Source organism: Phymastichus coffea, unplaced genomic scaffold (assembly GCF_024137745.1).
Source record: "Phymastichus coffea isolate CEN01 unplaced genomic scaffold, Cenicafe_Pcof_1.1 PCOF00002, whole genome shotgun sequence".
Lineage (NCBI taxonomy): Eukaryota > Metazoa > Arthropoda > Insecta > Hymenoptera > Eulophidae > Phymastichus > Phymastichus coffea.
In genome coordinates, this window is record NW_026706813.1 from 2,083,591 (window position 1) to 2,100,422 (window position 16,832).

At 40.9% G+C, this 16,832-nt stretch overlaps 1 protein-coding gene across 7 annotated transcripts in view; it reads left to right on the plus strand.

Moving 5' to 3' along the window:
- Nucleotides 1-16,832, plus strand: part of LOC131663255 (protein draper-like) — an 859,806-nt gene that overhangs the window by 507,175 nt on the left and 335,799 nt on the right. For 6 of the 7 annotated variants that reach the window (XM_058933564.1, XM_058933569.1, XM_058933555.1 and 3 more), the window contains one exon: nt 1,555-1,882. In XM_058933564.1, the coding sequence (XP_058789547.1) occupies nt 1,555-1,882 (328 nt within the window). The remainder of the gene's footprint in view (nt 1-1,554; nt 1,883-16,832) is intronic. The other variant, XM_058933594.1, reaches the window with a different exon arrangement.

The window sequence follows — 16,832 nt, forward strand, 5'->3', positions numbered from 1 at the left end:
TTGTCTTATAATACCTTTATTTCTACATCCTATTATTCTAATAATACAACCACGGATTATTCATGATCGCACCCACGAACCGATTAACGTGAAGTTAATCAGCATAGATGACAATTAGACAAACTACTCTTGTATTGTAGGCTTGTCTATTCTGTGCACATAGCATGTAAGGGTAGAAGGAATAAAACAGATAATTTGGTTCATAATTAATTTATTATAAAACATCATTTATACCAATAAATATTGTTGTGCTATTTCTATAATTGTCTGAATTATTGGTACTGTAACGGGGTGGATACCGTTTAATTAATTTTATCCGCGTAATCGTATCGAAAAGCACACATAATTACCTATGTTAAATACGAAAGTCGGAGAGCAAGAGGAAACGGGTGTCAGTCAACCAACTAACTACAAATACGAAAAGAACACTTCGAAAATACTGTAAATATCACAGACGAGAACTTTTATTATCTCTTAGTATTACATCTCATTTGGCCAGCGTGTTTATGTTTACATGCCGCGCGCACGACAACAACATGCAGTGTCGGATCGCTCTACGCTCTTTGTTTGCCGAGATGTTACATGCACGTTTTTTGTCGAATCGAGGTATTAGTCGCGTAGCAATTATATCGCGACCGTGAAATTAAGCTGGTCAGCTTATCTTTATTTTGCAGACGTACGAAGAACGAAAGAAATGATTCGCACTCTCACTGCAGGAAAGTCTGTCTTTAATGTGCGGAAGCTCGCGTTTTCGGTTTCGCCCTCGCTGGCGAAACTCCTCACACGCGCACTCTCACGCACGCTTTCCAGGCAGGCGAAGGCACCGCTGTCGCAGCTCCGACTCGGCTCGAATCGGCACTCTGGTAAAACTCGGGGAAATGTAGCACAGCTCTGCGATCGGGTTCTAACTCTCGACTTTTGGCTCGTGTATCGGTAGCTGATTGTGCACTTTTGGCTAGGCGTGTCGATGGCCGATCCTTCACTCGCGACTCGGTATCGGTAGTTAATCCTGCACTGGTTCGTTTTCAATCGCGCGCGTTCCGCCTCGTCGCGTGCCGAATTCCCTCATTACATTTTTCGTCCACCGGTAAGTGCTGCCTCCGCAGGCAGCCACTAGGTTAGGCTATTAGCGCTAATTCGACGTTTACCGTCACAGTACCTAATTTCATAAAATGAAAGATGATAAAAAAACTACGTATGTTACGGTCTATCCATAAGTCACATAAAGTATCGAAAAGGCATTATAATTTTCTATACATCTGTTAATGGATTGAAGCGATGTTTGCTTATATTATCATGAAAAATAAGGCTTATAATAAGGGCAGAGTGTATATTTTCTTTTTTAATTTTCTTCTCAATAATTCTCGCTTCATTTTATGTCGTATTTTTACATTATTCCTTCTGTATCATTTCATTTAAGTATATTTGTATTCAACTTATTCATGATACATAAGAAACTGTTTTATTACCAACACAAATCACGAGTAATACACAGAAAAAATATAAATACTATTACTTTGTTTTGAAAATAAATTAATTATTCAATAATTTCAGATATGTAATTGTGAAAAGGCTAATACTGTATTATGCCATCCATGGACTGGTGAATGTTCTTGTAAACCAGGTTGGGCTGGTATAACCTGTTCACGGACTTGTCCTTTTTACACATATGGTAAAGAGTGTATGAATCGTTGTGTTTGTCAGAATAATGCCCAATGTTCACCAATCAATGGTTCTTGCGTATGCACTACAGGATATCGAGGTGAATACTGTAACGAAGTTTGTCAGAATAATACTTTTGGAGAAGATTGTGTCGAAAAATGTAACTGCCAAAATGAAGCTTCGTGCTCACCTGAAGATGGACACTGTATCTGTACACCTGGTAAGAAAACGAATTAAATAATAATAAATATCAAATGATTTTTACAGTTGTTCAGTAGAATTATTATTTTCTATAATTCCACAATATTTAGGCTTAAAATTTGTAAAATTTGTTAGTAATTATCATTAAAAAGTAAGCTAGATAGCGGTACTACTAAAATGATGTCTGCTGATAGTTTGAATGCCAAAGTTAAGTTAATTTATGATGCGGTTTTGATCAAGTTAAATGATTGTAGATTTTTCGTTATTTCAGTTATACGAGGGTGGTCCGATAAGTACTTAGCCTCACCGCCCGATGGCGCCACTCTCGCAAAAAAAATATTCTATCACGTAGTCCAACCTTCTCGATGGTTACTGTCAAGATTTTAGCCGGATCGGAGTTGTAGTTTATTTTTGAGAGCGTGTGAAAGCAAGTGTGTCCGTTGATTTTTGAAAAATGGAAAAAGAGCAGTATCGGTCGGTTATTCGATTCTTATTTTTGGAAGGGAAATCGCGCAGCCAAATCAAAAAGCGCTTGGATGCTGTGTACGGTGAGTCTTCTCCTTCGATGGCGACCGTTAAAAGTTGGTTTAACGAGTTTCAACGTGGTCGCACGTCGATTTTTGAAGAGCCACGTCCAGGTGCTCCGAAAACGGCTACCACGGAGGATAACGTGACAAAAATTCACGATTTCGTATTGGCAGATCGACGATTGAAGGTGCGCGAGATAGCTAAGATCGTAGGCATCTCAAAAGACCGCGTGGGTCATGTCCTGCATGAAATGTTGGACATGAGAAAGCTGTCGGCGCTTGCTCACTTCGGACAACAAGCGCAACCATGAGACAACTTCAGAGCAATGTCTGACGCTGTTTAAGCGCAATCCGAAGGAGTTTCTGCGTCGTTTCGTGACAGTCGACGAAACATGGATCCACTGGTATACATCAAAGACCAAGGAACAGTCGAAACAGTGGACTTTACCCGGCGAAAGTGCTCCGAAGAAGGCGAAGACTGCCCCATCGGCCGGAAAGGTGATGGCCACCGTTTTCTGGGATTCACAAGGTGTGATCTACATCGACTACCTGGAGAGGGGCAAATCGGTCACAGGGCTGTACTATGCCGAATTACTGGGCCGATTCGACGTCGAATTGCAGAAAATACGGCCTCATTTGGCGAAGAAAAAAGTGCTCTTCCACCATGACAACGCACCGGCTCACACCTCCGCCGTCGCCATGGCCAAATTGGTCGAATTAGGCTACGAACTGCTGCCCCATCCACCGTATTCTCTAGATTTAACCCCGTGCGACTTCTTTTTGTTTCCAAACTTGAAAAAGTCACTCGCCGGGCAGAAATTTGAGTCGAATGAGGAGGTAATCGCTGCCACGGAAGCCTACTTTTCAGACCTCGAGGAAACGTATTTTTCAGACGGGTTTTGGAGCATCGCTGGGCCAAGTGTACCGAACTAAAAGGAGACTATGTTAAAAAATAAAACGCCACTTTTCCAAAATTTTCGTTTTTCTTTTGTAGGCTAAGTACTTATCGGACCACCCTCGTATATCAGAATTTTTATTCTATGTAACTAACATGTTCAAAAATGACGTAGACTATGTAAATTTTATTACTTTATATTGATAGCGACAATGATTAGTTTATTATTTATATATTTGAGCTAATAGTCTATTTATGCTTTTATGCAGGCAAAGATTTTTCGCAACATACGAGGTCTGTCGGGAAAGTGTCGGGCCTACGTTTATATCTTCGCGCCATAGTGTTCGAGCGACCTCTACTGGACAGAAACGTCAACAGTAAAGCTTGATGAATCTATTGGTTACTTACTGATACCTGCCGGACGTATAGTTCATGCGCAGCGTGTCTTTGTTTACAGTGCCTTTTTCGTGTTCGTCGGATTTTGATATTGTCAAAAATAACTGAAAAACAAGATGAACGAATTTGCATCAAATTTTGCTTTCAACTCGGAAAAAAAAGTTCGGAAACTATTGAAATGATGCAAAAGGCCTTCGGAAGCGAGTGTATGAGCAAAACACGAATAAAAGAGTGGTATAAACGGTTCAAGGATGGTCGCACTTCTGTCGATAGTGATTCTCGTTCCGGCCGACCTTCGACGACAAGAACCGCAGATACTATTATTATTATTATTACCGCAGTAATATTGAGCGGGTGCGACTTGCAATCGAACAAGATCGTCGTATGACTGTGCGAGAACTAGAAGAAGACCTTGGGATACCAAAAACTATCATTTCAGAAATTTTAACCGAAAATTTAGGAATGAAACGCGTGTGTTGCTCGAAAATTTAGGAATGAAACGCAAAATTGCTCACAGCAGAGCAGAAGAACATTCGCTTAGAAATCGCTCTGGACAATCTGGAAATGGTCAATAATGATGATAATGTGCTTAGAAAAGTTATTACAGGTGATGAATCATGGGTTTATGGTTATGATCCTGAAACAAAACAACAATCTTCACAGTGGAAGCATTCTGAATCGCCAAGACCAAAGTTGGAGCAATGTTAAGTCAATGTTGATTATTTTTTTCGATTGTGAAAGTGTTGTACATCACGAATATGCACCAACAGGTCAGATAATCAATAAAGAATACGTTCAAATTTTGAAACGTTTGCGTGATGCAGTAAGAAGAAAACGGCCGCACTTTTGGAAAAGCGGTGACTGGCTTCACCAAACCTAAAAAAACCTAGTTCCAAAACTAAAATACCACTCAAAGGACACCGATTCGATGACAAAACAACGGTTGAAAACAATGCGACGAGTGTACTTAAGGCTATCCCTAAAAGTGAGTTCCAGGACTGTTTTGAAAAGTGGAAACATCGATGGAACCGTGTTATTCAATCAAGTGAGGATTACTTTGAAGGATGCCACCCACCAGATGATAAAGAATAACGCTAGCACGAAAATATAAAGGTAGGCCCGATACTTTCCGGACAGACCTCGTATGCTACATCATGATTTTCTATCACAATAAACGAACTTTGCATTACAATACTAATTTAACTTTTAGAAGTATATTGCTCTCTACAGTCGATAATACATTAAAATAGCATAAAAATTACACAAAAATTTGATTTGATTTATACATTTGACAAGTTGACTAGACAATCTCTAATCCGTAAATTCACTTACCTTGTGATGATGCGTCATCACAGTAAATTAACTTCCTAAGCTCGCTCGAAATCCTCTCCCGACAAGAGAATGTGGACCGATCAGCTGATAGTCTACACGCGCGCATATCCGAGACCTCGCGAAAAAAACATTTCTCTGGGTCTACCAAATCGACGCGCACGATCCTTACGCCCGCGCACAACCACTCGCACACTCACAACCCAAACCGATACTCCCCCAGGAAGCCAGACGACGAAAAAGATCGGCTGATCCGAGGCAACCGATAGCAAGCTAGAGCTAGACCTGACTAGCTAGAAAGAGAGGCAACCGAGCGCGTGAGTGAGAGCGAGACAATCGATGGGAGAGCGTTCGGACGCGAGCAAGGGGAAACTAATCAGTAATAAGATAGGTGTAGATCGCCAAATAGAGTAAAACCGACGCTATCTGACCAACCAATCGGTAATAAAATAGGGGTGGACTAACAAATAGAATAAAACCGACACTATGTGACCAACAAATAGGGAAATTAGGCGCCAAAAACCGACCAGTAGTAAAATTGTGCGGGTTAGTATAGTAATATAGACGGCACTGATAAGTGACAAAATTAACCAGTCAGATAAAAACCCACGAGAAAAAGGGGAAGTAAACGAGAAGCGACGCAATGCCGCGAAAAGCCGCGGCAGTGTTAGCAGAGCTCCGGTTGCGTGCGGAGGCCCGGAGAGTTTAGTGAGAGTGAAAAGGTGAACAAAGAGCATCAGCAGTAGTATTAATCAGCAGCCATAGCATTAACCGGCAGCAGCAACAGGAATAACTGGCAGCAACAGTAGTATAATTAGCAGCAGCCGGATTATCATTCAAAGGGATAAGAGTGAGTACTCCTCCTTTTCTCTTCGCGCCCACCCGTAATCGAGACCGCATAGGACCGAGCCTAATACCGCTTGACTATACGAGATCGCTAACCGAACCGCGAATTTTCGGGAATGCCGCATGACCTTCGCGCGATTGTAGACACTCGCATCTCAACAGAATGCCGCATGACCGTCACGCAATCACCGAATTACCCGCGCATTAATCAGTGCCGCCAGACCTTTGTGTGATCCCCGAAATAGTCCGCGCATTAACCCGCGCCACCTGACCTTCGCGCGATCGCCACAAAAACAAATCGCGATCGTGTCGTGGTGTGCCATCCGCGAGCCTTCTAGGGTGATTTGGACGAAGTAGACCGCCGCGGATAATTTTCTTGCACCGAACAAAGAGAAAGCCGAATTACGTTAAGGACGCAATGACCGGATGCCATTAGCACTTCCCCCCTTTTACTTCGACCTACGATATAACCGACCTTAGGCTGACCTGGGTATATATATAGAGCAGTTTAGTGTTTAATAATAAATGAGAATTTCCGCCGAAATGCTTTTATCATTCACTCAATCTTAATCAATTTTCCATATCCCCCGTAGCTATCGCGATCGGGTGCGCGAAGCCGGCTAATGCGTCGACGCTTCGACGACATTTTGTTCATGTGATTGATTCCGAACGTCTCACTACCCCTGGACTTGGCACCCTCAGACGCCGCTCCGACTACCAGTTGCTGAGAGAAGAGCCCTTGCCCCGGACATATTAACTAGCTGTTGCTCGTAATTTTCCTCGCATATTGGATAGGACTTCACGCTCCCCTTTTTCATCTCTAGGTGGCTAGCGAGACCAGCGTGCAGAGGAAACAGCGAAACCGCCCGAATCTCAGCAACCAGAACCAGCCGATCTGCAGCGCCATCCTCCCTCCTAACACGAGGACGGTAGCTGGCGTCGAACAAATAATAAAAGTTGCGATTATTAGCTGACTGCGCCGCTGGTGGCAGTTGAGGCCGTGAAAAACATGAAAAATTGTTTTTTCCCTGTCCTCTCCCGTCACAACCTAAAAAACGAAATAAAAAACAAAATGTCTACGTTTGTACTCAATCCTAAACATTCTTTTTTATTAAAAAATGTGATCATAAAACTCGTTACCTGGAATTTTTCGATTTTTTTTAAATGTCACATAAACCACCGTAAAGTACTCCTTTCAACAAGAAATTAAAATAAAATCGACTGTCTCCGATTTTCTTCTATCGATGTTTATCTTTTTAAAGTCATTCGCGCATTTGTAATGAATATCAAAGGAGTAAAATGCCCAAGATCATTATCAGAAAGAATCCGTATTGAACATTAATTTTATTATGCAAACTAGATACTGATCGAAAAATACAATAGAATAGAGAAAATTTCATTTTCGTATTCAATATGTCTTGGCTTCCTAAAATTCAATCTGCTCAAATTATTACCCTGTTAGAAGAAGGTTTCAATCAAAGCAACATATCAAGAAGGATGAGGATTCATCGCTCGACGGTATGTGTATTCAGTCAGTATTTAGTCTGTATTGTGAAACAGGTTCTTATCGTCGAAGGCCTGGTCAAGGAAGACCTAGGGTAACTATGAATCGAGAAGATCGAAATATTATTAATACAGCCTTATTTGTCATTCACTTATTTGAAATACCTAGATACAAATTAAATAATCTGCTTATCTTAAAAAAAGGATCAACTAAGATTTAAATTCAAGTGAATTTTTAGTGTACAATCAACTGTCAAAAAAATCTCTCTTTCTTATAGGGACGAAAGTGAGCAGAAAGGGTTCATAGGTTGGTTGAACCCAAGACTTTCCTTTTTTTTTTATTTTTATTTTATTGACACTAAGAGAAGAAAAATCTGCCTATTTACTACACGTGACAAACAATCAATGATCGGTCTAAGTCGAGCCACTTCTTATACATTCCTCCCTTCTCTCGCCCCTGCCGCAGCTATATCGAGTCGTTGGCCTCATTAGACCTTGTTAATCACGCGCATTGCACACATCCTTCTTACACTCGCTCTGTCTCGCTCGCTCTTCCGCTTGATAGCCTACCGGTCCATGGGTCGGCCTAATAGCCTTCCCTTTCCGTCATATTAACCTGTACTCTGGAAACCCAAAGGTCTACCCCTCACGAGCGAACTTTGTGAATCTGTCGGAGCTTTACGGCCACAGGAACGCTTAAGCGCCTGTGCACGTCGATGGAGCGTAGAGCTACGAGAGAGGCTTACGTTCACATTTGGCTTATCAGTTGATTGGCAACTTAAATTACTGCATTAAAATCTTAAAAATCAAACGCATCGTACAAAATAATCGAGAGCCAAACGCGTATTTCTAATTTCTGGTCTAGGTTTTCCCCAACGCATAGACTCATCATTTGGATTTTTTCCGCCGCCGTCTGTCGCCAACGAGCAACACATGCGGGGAAAGTGTCCTGACTTAAACGGGAAGGATCGAATTCCTGTTCTGTTTGTTTCCTATATTTCTGCGACCCGGGACGTGTACCTACTTATCTTAAATGTTTTTAACACTTTTCGTTTTTTTTTGGCATTCTACGCCAATTTGGTTATCCTTCAAGGGAGATCTGTTGTAGGTCAATAACAATGAGCCAAATAAATATCCACTCTACTACAAAGAATTTCAAGACAATGACACATTAATACTTTTATATTGTATAATCCTTAGAGTTTTATTCGCAAATCTAGCATTTGCAGTTCTATCAAAATAACAAAGGCCGACAAACTTTGACCAAAGTCTAGAACCAGAGACTAGAGCTAGTGTACCCAAAGTATATTGGTTCGCTGAAATTCAATCCAAGTTCGGACTTTAGCCTATACGTCTGGGTTCCGAGATATTCTACCTTAAACATTGTACGAATTTTTTTCAAACTATTTCAATTGTTTTTGAAAAGAAAAAAAATTTCTTCAAAAAATTTGAGTATTTCATGATAAATTTTAAGACATTTTTATTCTATGAAATTTTTTCTTATACCTCATATTTTAGAGAAAAACAATAGTAACGAAAAACGAATTTTTTTTCTTTCAGGTTTTGGCATTCTATCTGTTATTTAAAAAAATACTCATATATAAAAATTTTCTGTAACGGTTCAATTATTTTGTTTATCATTGGTTGAAGAAGAATTTCGATATTGATGTGATTAATGCTAGAAAAAATTTATAACAAAATCTTTTGAATTTTTTACTATTTTGTTCTAAAAAATCCGTTATTTTTAATTTTTCAAGCAAAATTTTTAAATTTTCAGCATGGATTCGTATGTAACATCATGGATCAATTTATTGTTTTGTTTTACATATGAATTTTTCAATCAAAAACATGTCCAAAAAATGATGTCTATGGTTATTAATAGTTTAACTACCTTAGAATCACCTTTATACTGAGCAGTTAAAAATATATAATAATTGCAAGTAAAATTGTTCTGGTTTCTCTTGCTAACTGAATATCTGGATCTGATATTCAGGGAAATGGAATGTCGCGGCATACGCGGACGAGCGTGAACAGCTGTGCCCGAAGGGCGCCGAGCTCGTGTAAGAGATCGCGCGCACCAGGGGAAGGTTGGCTCGTCGCTCTGCATCTTCGTCGACTATGTTCCTTGGCGACGACGTCCAAAGCTGCTGCTGGCCCGTTGAATGTTTTCTCGATGAGAGGACTTAAGGAGTTTATGCTGCGTGAGCGCTAGAAGGGGGGATCGCGAATATTCGCGCGACACGACTTACGTGAATTCGTCAGGCGAAGGACAGGGAAGGTTGGATCGTGAAGAAATGGCTAGATGGTGTTTGCGGTTCTATACCTAGGCTTTATTGTGAGTCTAAAAAACCAAGTAAATTACCCAATGGGCGAATACTACAAAATAAGTTCGATCAAGATAAGCCAGGCCGGGCGCACGTAATTGCGCATATGTCGCAGGTGCGAGAGAGAGAGAGAGAGAGAGAGAGAGAGAGGAGAGAAATGTAGCGATTCTACGAAGATGCGTGCATGCATTCGACAAAACTCTTTGGCCGGCACTCGCCGGAGACGCTGTTGCCCTCTCTCTCTCTCTGTTCTGCGCGTTTTCGCTCGCGTCGCTCTTCGGTCACTTTTAACCGATACTGCAATGGTCGCGCGCGATTCAAATTCATGACACGAGTATTGCTTGTTACACTTCATAATTAAAAATTGTTACAAACAGTGTTGTACTACTACTCTTCACTCATTCCATTATAGCTTTTCGATAAGTAGTATACGTAAATGCTAACTGAAAATTTAGAATTTGACACGTCAAATTGTTCGTGTACATGCTTCTTAAATAAATCAATAAGATTGTCACTAATTGAAAACTCGGAACGTCAAAGATTGCCGAAAATAATGTTCTTACTACATGGTGCTCATTGTTTTGATCTATTTTCTTCGTTATCGCATGTATGATCTAAATAAGCATCTATAAATGTACTAATTTAAAAAAAATATTTATCTCTGATCTTTTATCAAAGAAATAATAAATTTTTTGTATATATTTAAAATAATATTAAAGAATGATATAATATAGAAAATTATAAAAAGCGACTTTGTTATGAATCTATTGATTTTTACACTAAACTTCTGATTTTTTATAATGGACAGGAACTATCTCTATTCTCGGTACTATGCGTTATAAAGCAATTATTTTCATAACTTATTTTTTTAATATTTATGTAACCAATATTCTACATTGCGATTTATGTTCTGTTTCTCGTATGGATGTACACACATACACTTGCGCCGTGACATTTATGTTAATAGATAGTATGTAAACGATATCGCTTTATTAAATATAACACACACACACCCACACACACACACACACCATACCAGGTGTGGCGGGTAATAATTCTTAATTTAGCTCAGAGGTGGCGCTGCCTGTTGGCTCCGCTTTGCAGTCGTATGGCTTATGTCATTTTATTGCTGTCGGTGCTCACTGGCGGTTGCGATCACGACGCTCTCAGGAAGCTCGATTATAATCCGCTTAGCAAAAACATGGATGATGCACATAGTGCACCATATGGCCAGCCGCGAGGCTGGCCAGGTCACCTTGTGCAAAAATCTTTTGTCAAAGCGGCGGACAGTAATTGTCTTCCTCAGCAGAGAACGGAGACTCCTCAAACAAACAACTCGTTGTTTTAGAAGAGGACGTCGAAAACTTCTCTCTTTTGTGTATGGGCATATACAAATGCTGAAGTACAAAATGCGTCACCGATTGCCCTCGACAAGCAACTAATGCTAGTCGACCCGAAGTGAATGCAATGTATATTTGAACGAAGACTTGCAATCACAAGTGCGGATGTGTGTATAGTACCTTCACGCGGTGGGGCTGAAAACGCTGTCTCTGTAAAGAAACAGTAGGCAAAACACACAACGCTTGCCTCCAGGGCAAAAGGCCAATCGGCCAAACAAAAAGAAACAACACGGACCATGACAACACGTGATGAGGTGCGGCCTATAAACGCCCAAACATTCGATGACTAGAACGCACTACGGATGCCGAAACCCTTAGGAAAAATATTTCCACAGAAGGGCAGCATCCTTCCTGCTAAGGAATTGATTAAGCCCTAATAGCTAAAACAATTTTACATTTGAAAGCGAAATTAGTGGCTGTCAGCTCCCTTTGAAAGCGAAAACCATGCACTAAACGTCCATCAGATCCAGTGCTGCTAATGATGAACACAGACCAAGATGATAGAAAAGGCGGAAACCCGACATGCTCACTCAAATGCTACTTTGGTTGCAATTCGTCAAATATCTAACCCTGACTTGACCAAAACGAGGTTTGATTAATATCAAACCCAGCGTGAAAGATAAACACGCTGGTACACTCGTAAGTAGTTTTAAGTTATATTATAATCAAATTAGTTCTTAAGCAGTTAACAATAATTTAAGCAGTAATATAAGCAGTAGTATAGTAAATAGTATTAAGAAAAGTTACCAATCAAAGATCAATAAAAATTAAAAATAAGAAAGAATTAAAGATTAAAGATTACAAATTAAAACTATAGATTTAAAATTACTAAATCAAATCAAAAGAAATAAAATCAAAACAAATAATCTAATAACAGATTAAAAAGCTAGAAAAATAACTAGCTTAATCAATCAATTGTAAATAAAAGAGCCATGGGAAACCATGGAGAAACCAGACAAGGTAACTAACGAAGCTCAAGTCAACACACACAAGTACTCACTGCTCGCACTCGAACGCCACTCGCTTAATTGAACGCGCACGTTAACGCCAGAACTAAAATCAAAAGCCACCCTCCAGAATCGCCAACAGCGATCCCAAAGGAGGAAATATATAACTAGACATTGCGTTGTACCTTGAAAGCGATATGGTCAACCATTCTAGGTATAATAAGGCGAGGAAACGTAAGCAGGAGGCGACCGTTGAGAAACCAGAGCACTGCTCCAATACTCCGGCGTCAACTTAGTTTCCTTTGCAATCAAACAATCTTGACGAAAGCAAAGACGATTGCCCACCAGTTAAGATGTTTAAATTGAACGCACAATAAAACACTGAACTGGGCTCGAAACTGAGAATCATACAATTGAACCTCAACAAAAGGCAAGTAGCCAACGATAAGCTGGGAGAAATCATGACAGACAGAAATCTTGACATACAGGTGGCACTGGTGCAAGAACCATATCACTGGAATAACGCGATTTCAGGTATGGGCAGCATCGCAGCTATTCATGGAGCCAAAAAAGGCGAAAAGATCCAAGCTGCGATACTTTACAATCCGCACAAAGTCACTGCTATCAAGATTTCTAATCTGTGTGACTCCCACTGTGTTTGTGCACAAGTAGTCGGAGCCTTTGGTGAAATTTATTTCATAAGCATCTACTGCCAGTTCAGCCACAGCAGGAAGACCTATCTTGACAAACTAGCTGAGACTCTGAAGCAATTGAAAGGTAAAAGAGTCTTAGTTGGAATGGACGCAAATGCCAAGTCAAAGATCTGGTCTAATACACAGGACAAGAATGGAACAATCATTGAAGAATTCATAGACCAATACGGACTAATTGTGGCCAACAGGAGGGACCAACTTCCAACGTGCCGTAGTACAGGGGGTGAGACGGACATCGATGTAACTTTACATACACCAAATCTGTCAAACCTCTTGGCTAGCTGGGCGGTGAAAGAATGGACCACCAGTGACCACAGGCCCATAGTGATCGAACTGGATTATGCCTCACAGCCAGCCAGACTCATACGAACCGAAGAAACATTAAAACCAAGGTTCAATATGAGAAAAGCTGATTGGGAGAAATTCGGGAGACTTTGTAAATTCGAGAAAGAGAACCTTTCTAAACTCCCCTTAGAAACCCCTAAAGACATTGAAACATATGTTTCAAAATTTGAAGAGGTTCTGATAAGGGCAGCAAAGGACTCTATTCCATAAAAAATGAGAAGAACACGCTCTCAACCCTGGTGGAACCATGATTTGCGAAGTAAGAAGCGAGCGATACAAAGACAACAAAAAATCGCTGCTCTGAAAAACAAGGAAGGACCGAATATAAAACAAAGGAAAACCCTCCAGAGATCACTTGAAAAATTGAGTCAAATGAATTCCAAATATGCAACGGCTATTAAAAGAGCCAAAAGCAATAACTGGCGATACTTCTGCACTATTGAAAGCGAAAAGAACGCTTGGGCGTATCCATACAAACAAGCATCCAATAAAGTCAGAATCTCAAAAGCAATGTGCACGGTTAACCGTAATGGTTCAGTTACAAAAGACTGGAAAGAAACAAGCATGGCTCTACTAGCAGGATTAATGCCTGATGACGACCCAAGCTGTGAAAACGATGCACATGCAGAAATTCGCAGATATATGCGGGAGGTTCCAACAACCGGCGACGCAATGCCTTTCCTAACAAGGGAAGTCGAAATGGCCCTTAGAGCGAACAAGGCAGGGAAATCACCAGGCAAAGATAAAATAGAGTCGGAGATGCTTGTTAACGCAAAACCATTACACCAGGAACTGACACGACTTTTTAACGCCTGCCTAAAATGCGGAGTGTTCCCCAGAAGATGGAAAAGCGGAATGCTAATCACGTTACTCAAAGGGGTTGAAAAACCCGAGAACGAGATTAAATCATATAGACCCGTATGTCTACTCCCGTATAGCAGGGAAGACACTCGAGAGGCTTGTGATTCAAAGAATATCCAACATTCTAAACAGCTCGGACTGGTCTTCGGAAGATCAATTTGGCTTTAAGGCAAATAGATCCACAGAGGATGCCATTAGAAGACTACATGAAATAGTAGAAGAGGCAGAATCTGATCCGTCGACCAAGTACGTAGCCGCTATTCCACTAGACGTCTCAGGAGCATTCGATGCCTTATGGTGGCCAAGCCTGCTTTCCTAATTCAAAGAAAGAAATTGCCCGAAGAACATCTACAAGCTCCTTCAGAGCTACTTCAGTGATCAAGAGGTGGGCATACGAGGTGTGATCAAAAAGTAAGGTGAATTTTTATTTTTCTCAAAAAATATTTATTTATTCATCAATTTTTATTTTATCTCCTTCAAAGTAATCCCCCTTGGATATAATGCACTTGTGCCAACGCTTTTTCCAATCCTCAAAGCATTTCAAAAAATCATTTTTTGTGATCTTGTTTAGTTCATCCTTCGATGCCGTCTTTATCTCCTCAATCGTGGCAAAACGCCGTCCTTTCATGAGCCTCTTCAGTTTTGGGAACAAGAAGAAGTCACAGGGGGCCAGATCTAGGGAATGCGGTGCCTGTGGCATCGTTACTGTGTTGGTTTTAGCCAAAAATTCGTGCACAAGCAACGATGTGTGAGCAGGGGCGTTATCATGGTGCAAAAGCCAATTTTTCTTTTTCCACAAATTCGGACGTTTCTGGCGGATTGCTTCGCGCAAATTGCGCATAACTAACGCAGGTAATATTCCTTATTTACTGTTCTACCCTGTGGTAAGAACTCATGATGCACCACGTCCCTGCAGTCAAAGAAAACTGTAAGCAAAACCTTTACATTTGATCGAACTTGGCGTGCCTTTTTTGGTCTTGGTGATCCAGAATGCCTCCACTGGGACGATTGAGTCTTAGTCTCGACGTCATAACCGTATACCCATGTTTCGTCACCTGTTATAACCCTGTTGAGTAAATCTGGATCATCGTTGATGTCATTCAGTAGCTCTTGGGCGATGCTCATGCGACGTTTCTTTTGGTCGAAATTGAGCAATTTCGGAACAAACTTCGCTGACACACGTCTCATGTCTAAAACACTCGTCAAAATTGATTGGCACGAACCAAATGAGATGCCGATATCATCAGCAATTTCTCTAATGGTAATTCGACGATTTCCCAACACTATTTTCTTCACTTCTTCAACATTCTCATCAGTTGTTGATGTGCTGGGGCGTCCAGAACGAGGTTCGTCGTCGGTGTCTTCTCGGCCTTCTTGGAAGAGTTTATACCACTTGTAAACATTTTTTTGGCTTAAAGTAGACTCACCGTATGCCACTTTCAGCATTTCAAGTGTTTTGGAACATTTGATTCCATTTTTCACACAAAATTTAATGCAAACTCTTTGATCCATGTTTTTAGACAGCAGCAAATCGTGGAGCACGCAAAACACTTCTAACCTTGATGCCTCTCAAAAACAAACCAAACATACTACAAAGCTGAAATTTGGAACGTATGTTCTAGACGAGTGTACCGACATAACCAAATAAAAAAGTCGAAGATCGAACGGACGTAGCCCGCTATAATTTCAAAATTCACCTTACTTTTTGATCACACCTCATATATGCTCACTTCGAAGAAACACTGAAAACAGTGACGAAGGGGTGCCCACAGGGCTCAGTATTTGGACCGGTAGGCTGGAACGTCATCTTTGATAAACCACTCCGGGCAATCAGGGATGCAGGATTCGAAGTACTAGCCTACGCAGACGATGTACTTCCTATCATTAAGGCGAAAACACGCATTGATCTTGAAAGACAAGCCAAAGAAATTATTAATATAATGATGAACTGGTGCAAGTCTGACAAAATGAAGTTGGCAGTGGAAAAGTCAGCACTAATATGGCTTAAAGGCCAGCTAAGCGAGAATAGGAACCCTACAGTCAAAATTGGGAAAGACAACATTAGAATGCACAAAACAGTCAAGTACCTAGGAATCACGATCTCGAAGGGCTTCCGATTGGAAGAACATATTCGAAACGTGGTTCAAGACTGTAATAACACCTATTTCAAGCTAAGTAAAATAGCAAAAGCGAACTGGGGCCTAAAATTGAATTCCATGAAAAAGATATATAATGGCTTCCTATTATCGAAAGTTACATATTCCGCTGCGGGCTGGTGGCAAAGAACTAACATCAAACAACAATCTGCTTTAGAAAGATTGCAGCGATCAGTTCTTTGCAGTACACTCAAAGCCTACAAATCGATCTCTCATGAAGCGGCGCACGTGCTTGCAGCCTCCCGACCAATAGCTCTAGAGCTTGACGCGAGAGTTGCAAAGTACTGCGTCAGGAAAGGAAAATCGATTAAAATGCACGGCATCCGAATTAAATCGGAAGAACTTCGATCGGGCAGACTAAAAATCTCGAAAGCCATACAACTCATCAACGATGAAATCGAAAGGGTATGGCAGGAGAGATGGTAGTCAGCCACAAATGGCAGGAGAACATACTGCTACTTCCCAGTAATCAAGGATAGATTAAAGAAGAGGTGGCTAAATCCCAATCACTACACAGTCCAATTCATGACTGGACATGGTGCTTTTAAGTCATACCTCCACAAGAGAGGATTATGCGAAGACCAACTGTGTAGCTGTGGAGAAATAGAAAGCGAAAGTCATATTCTCTTTAACTGTGAAGATATAAGGGAACTAAGAAAGCCATAGAGGCCGTTGAAGAGGAGGGCCATACATGGCCATACCCGGAAACGGCCCTAGTATCCAGCAG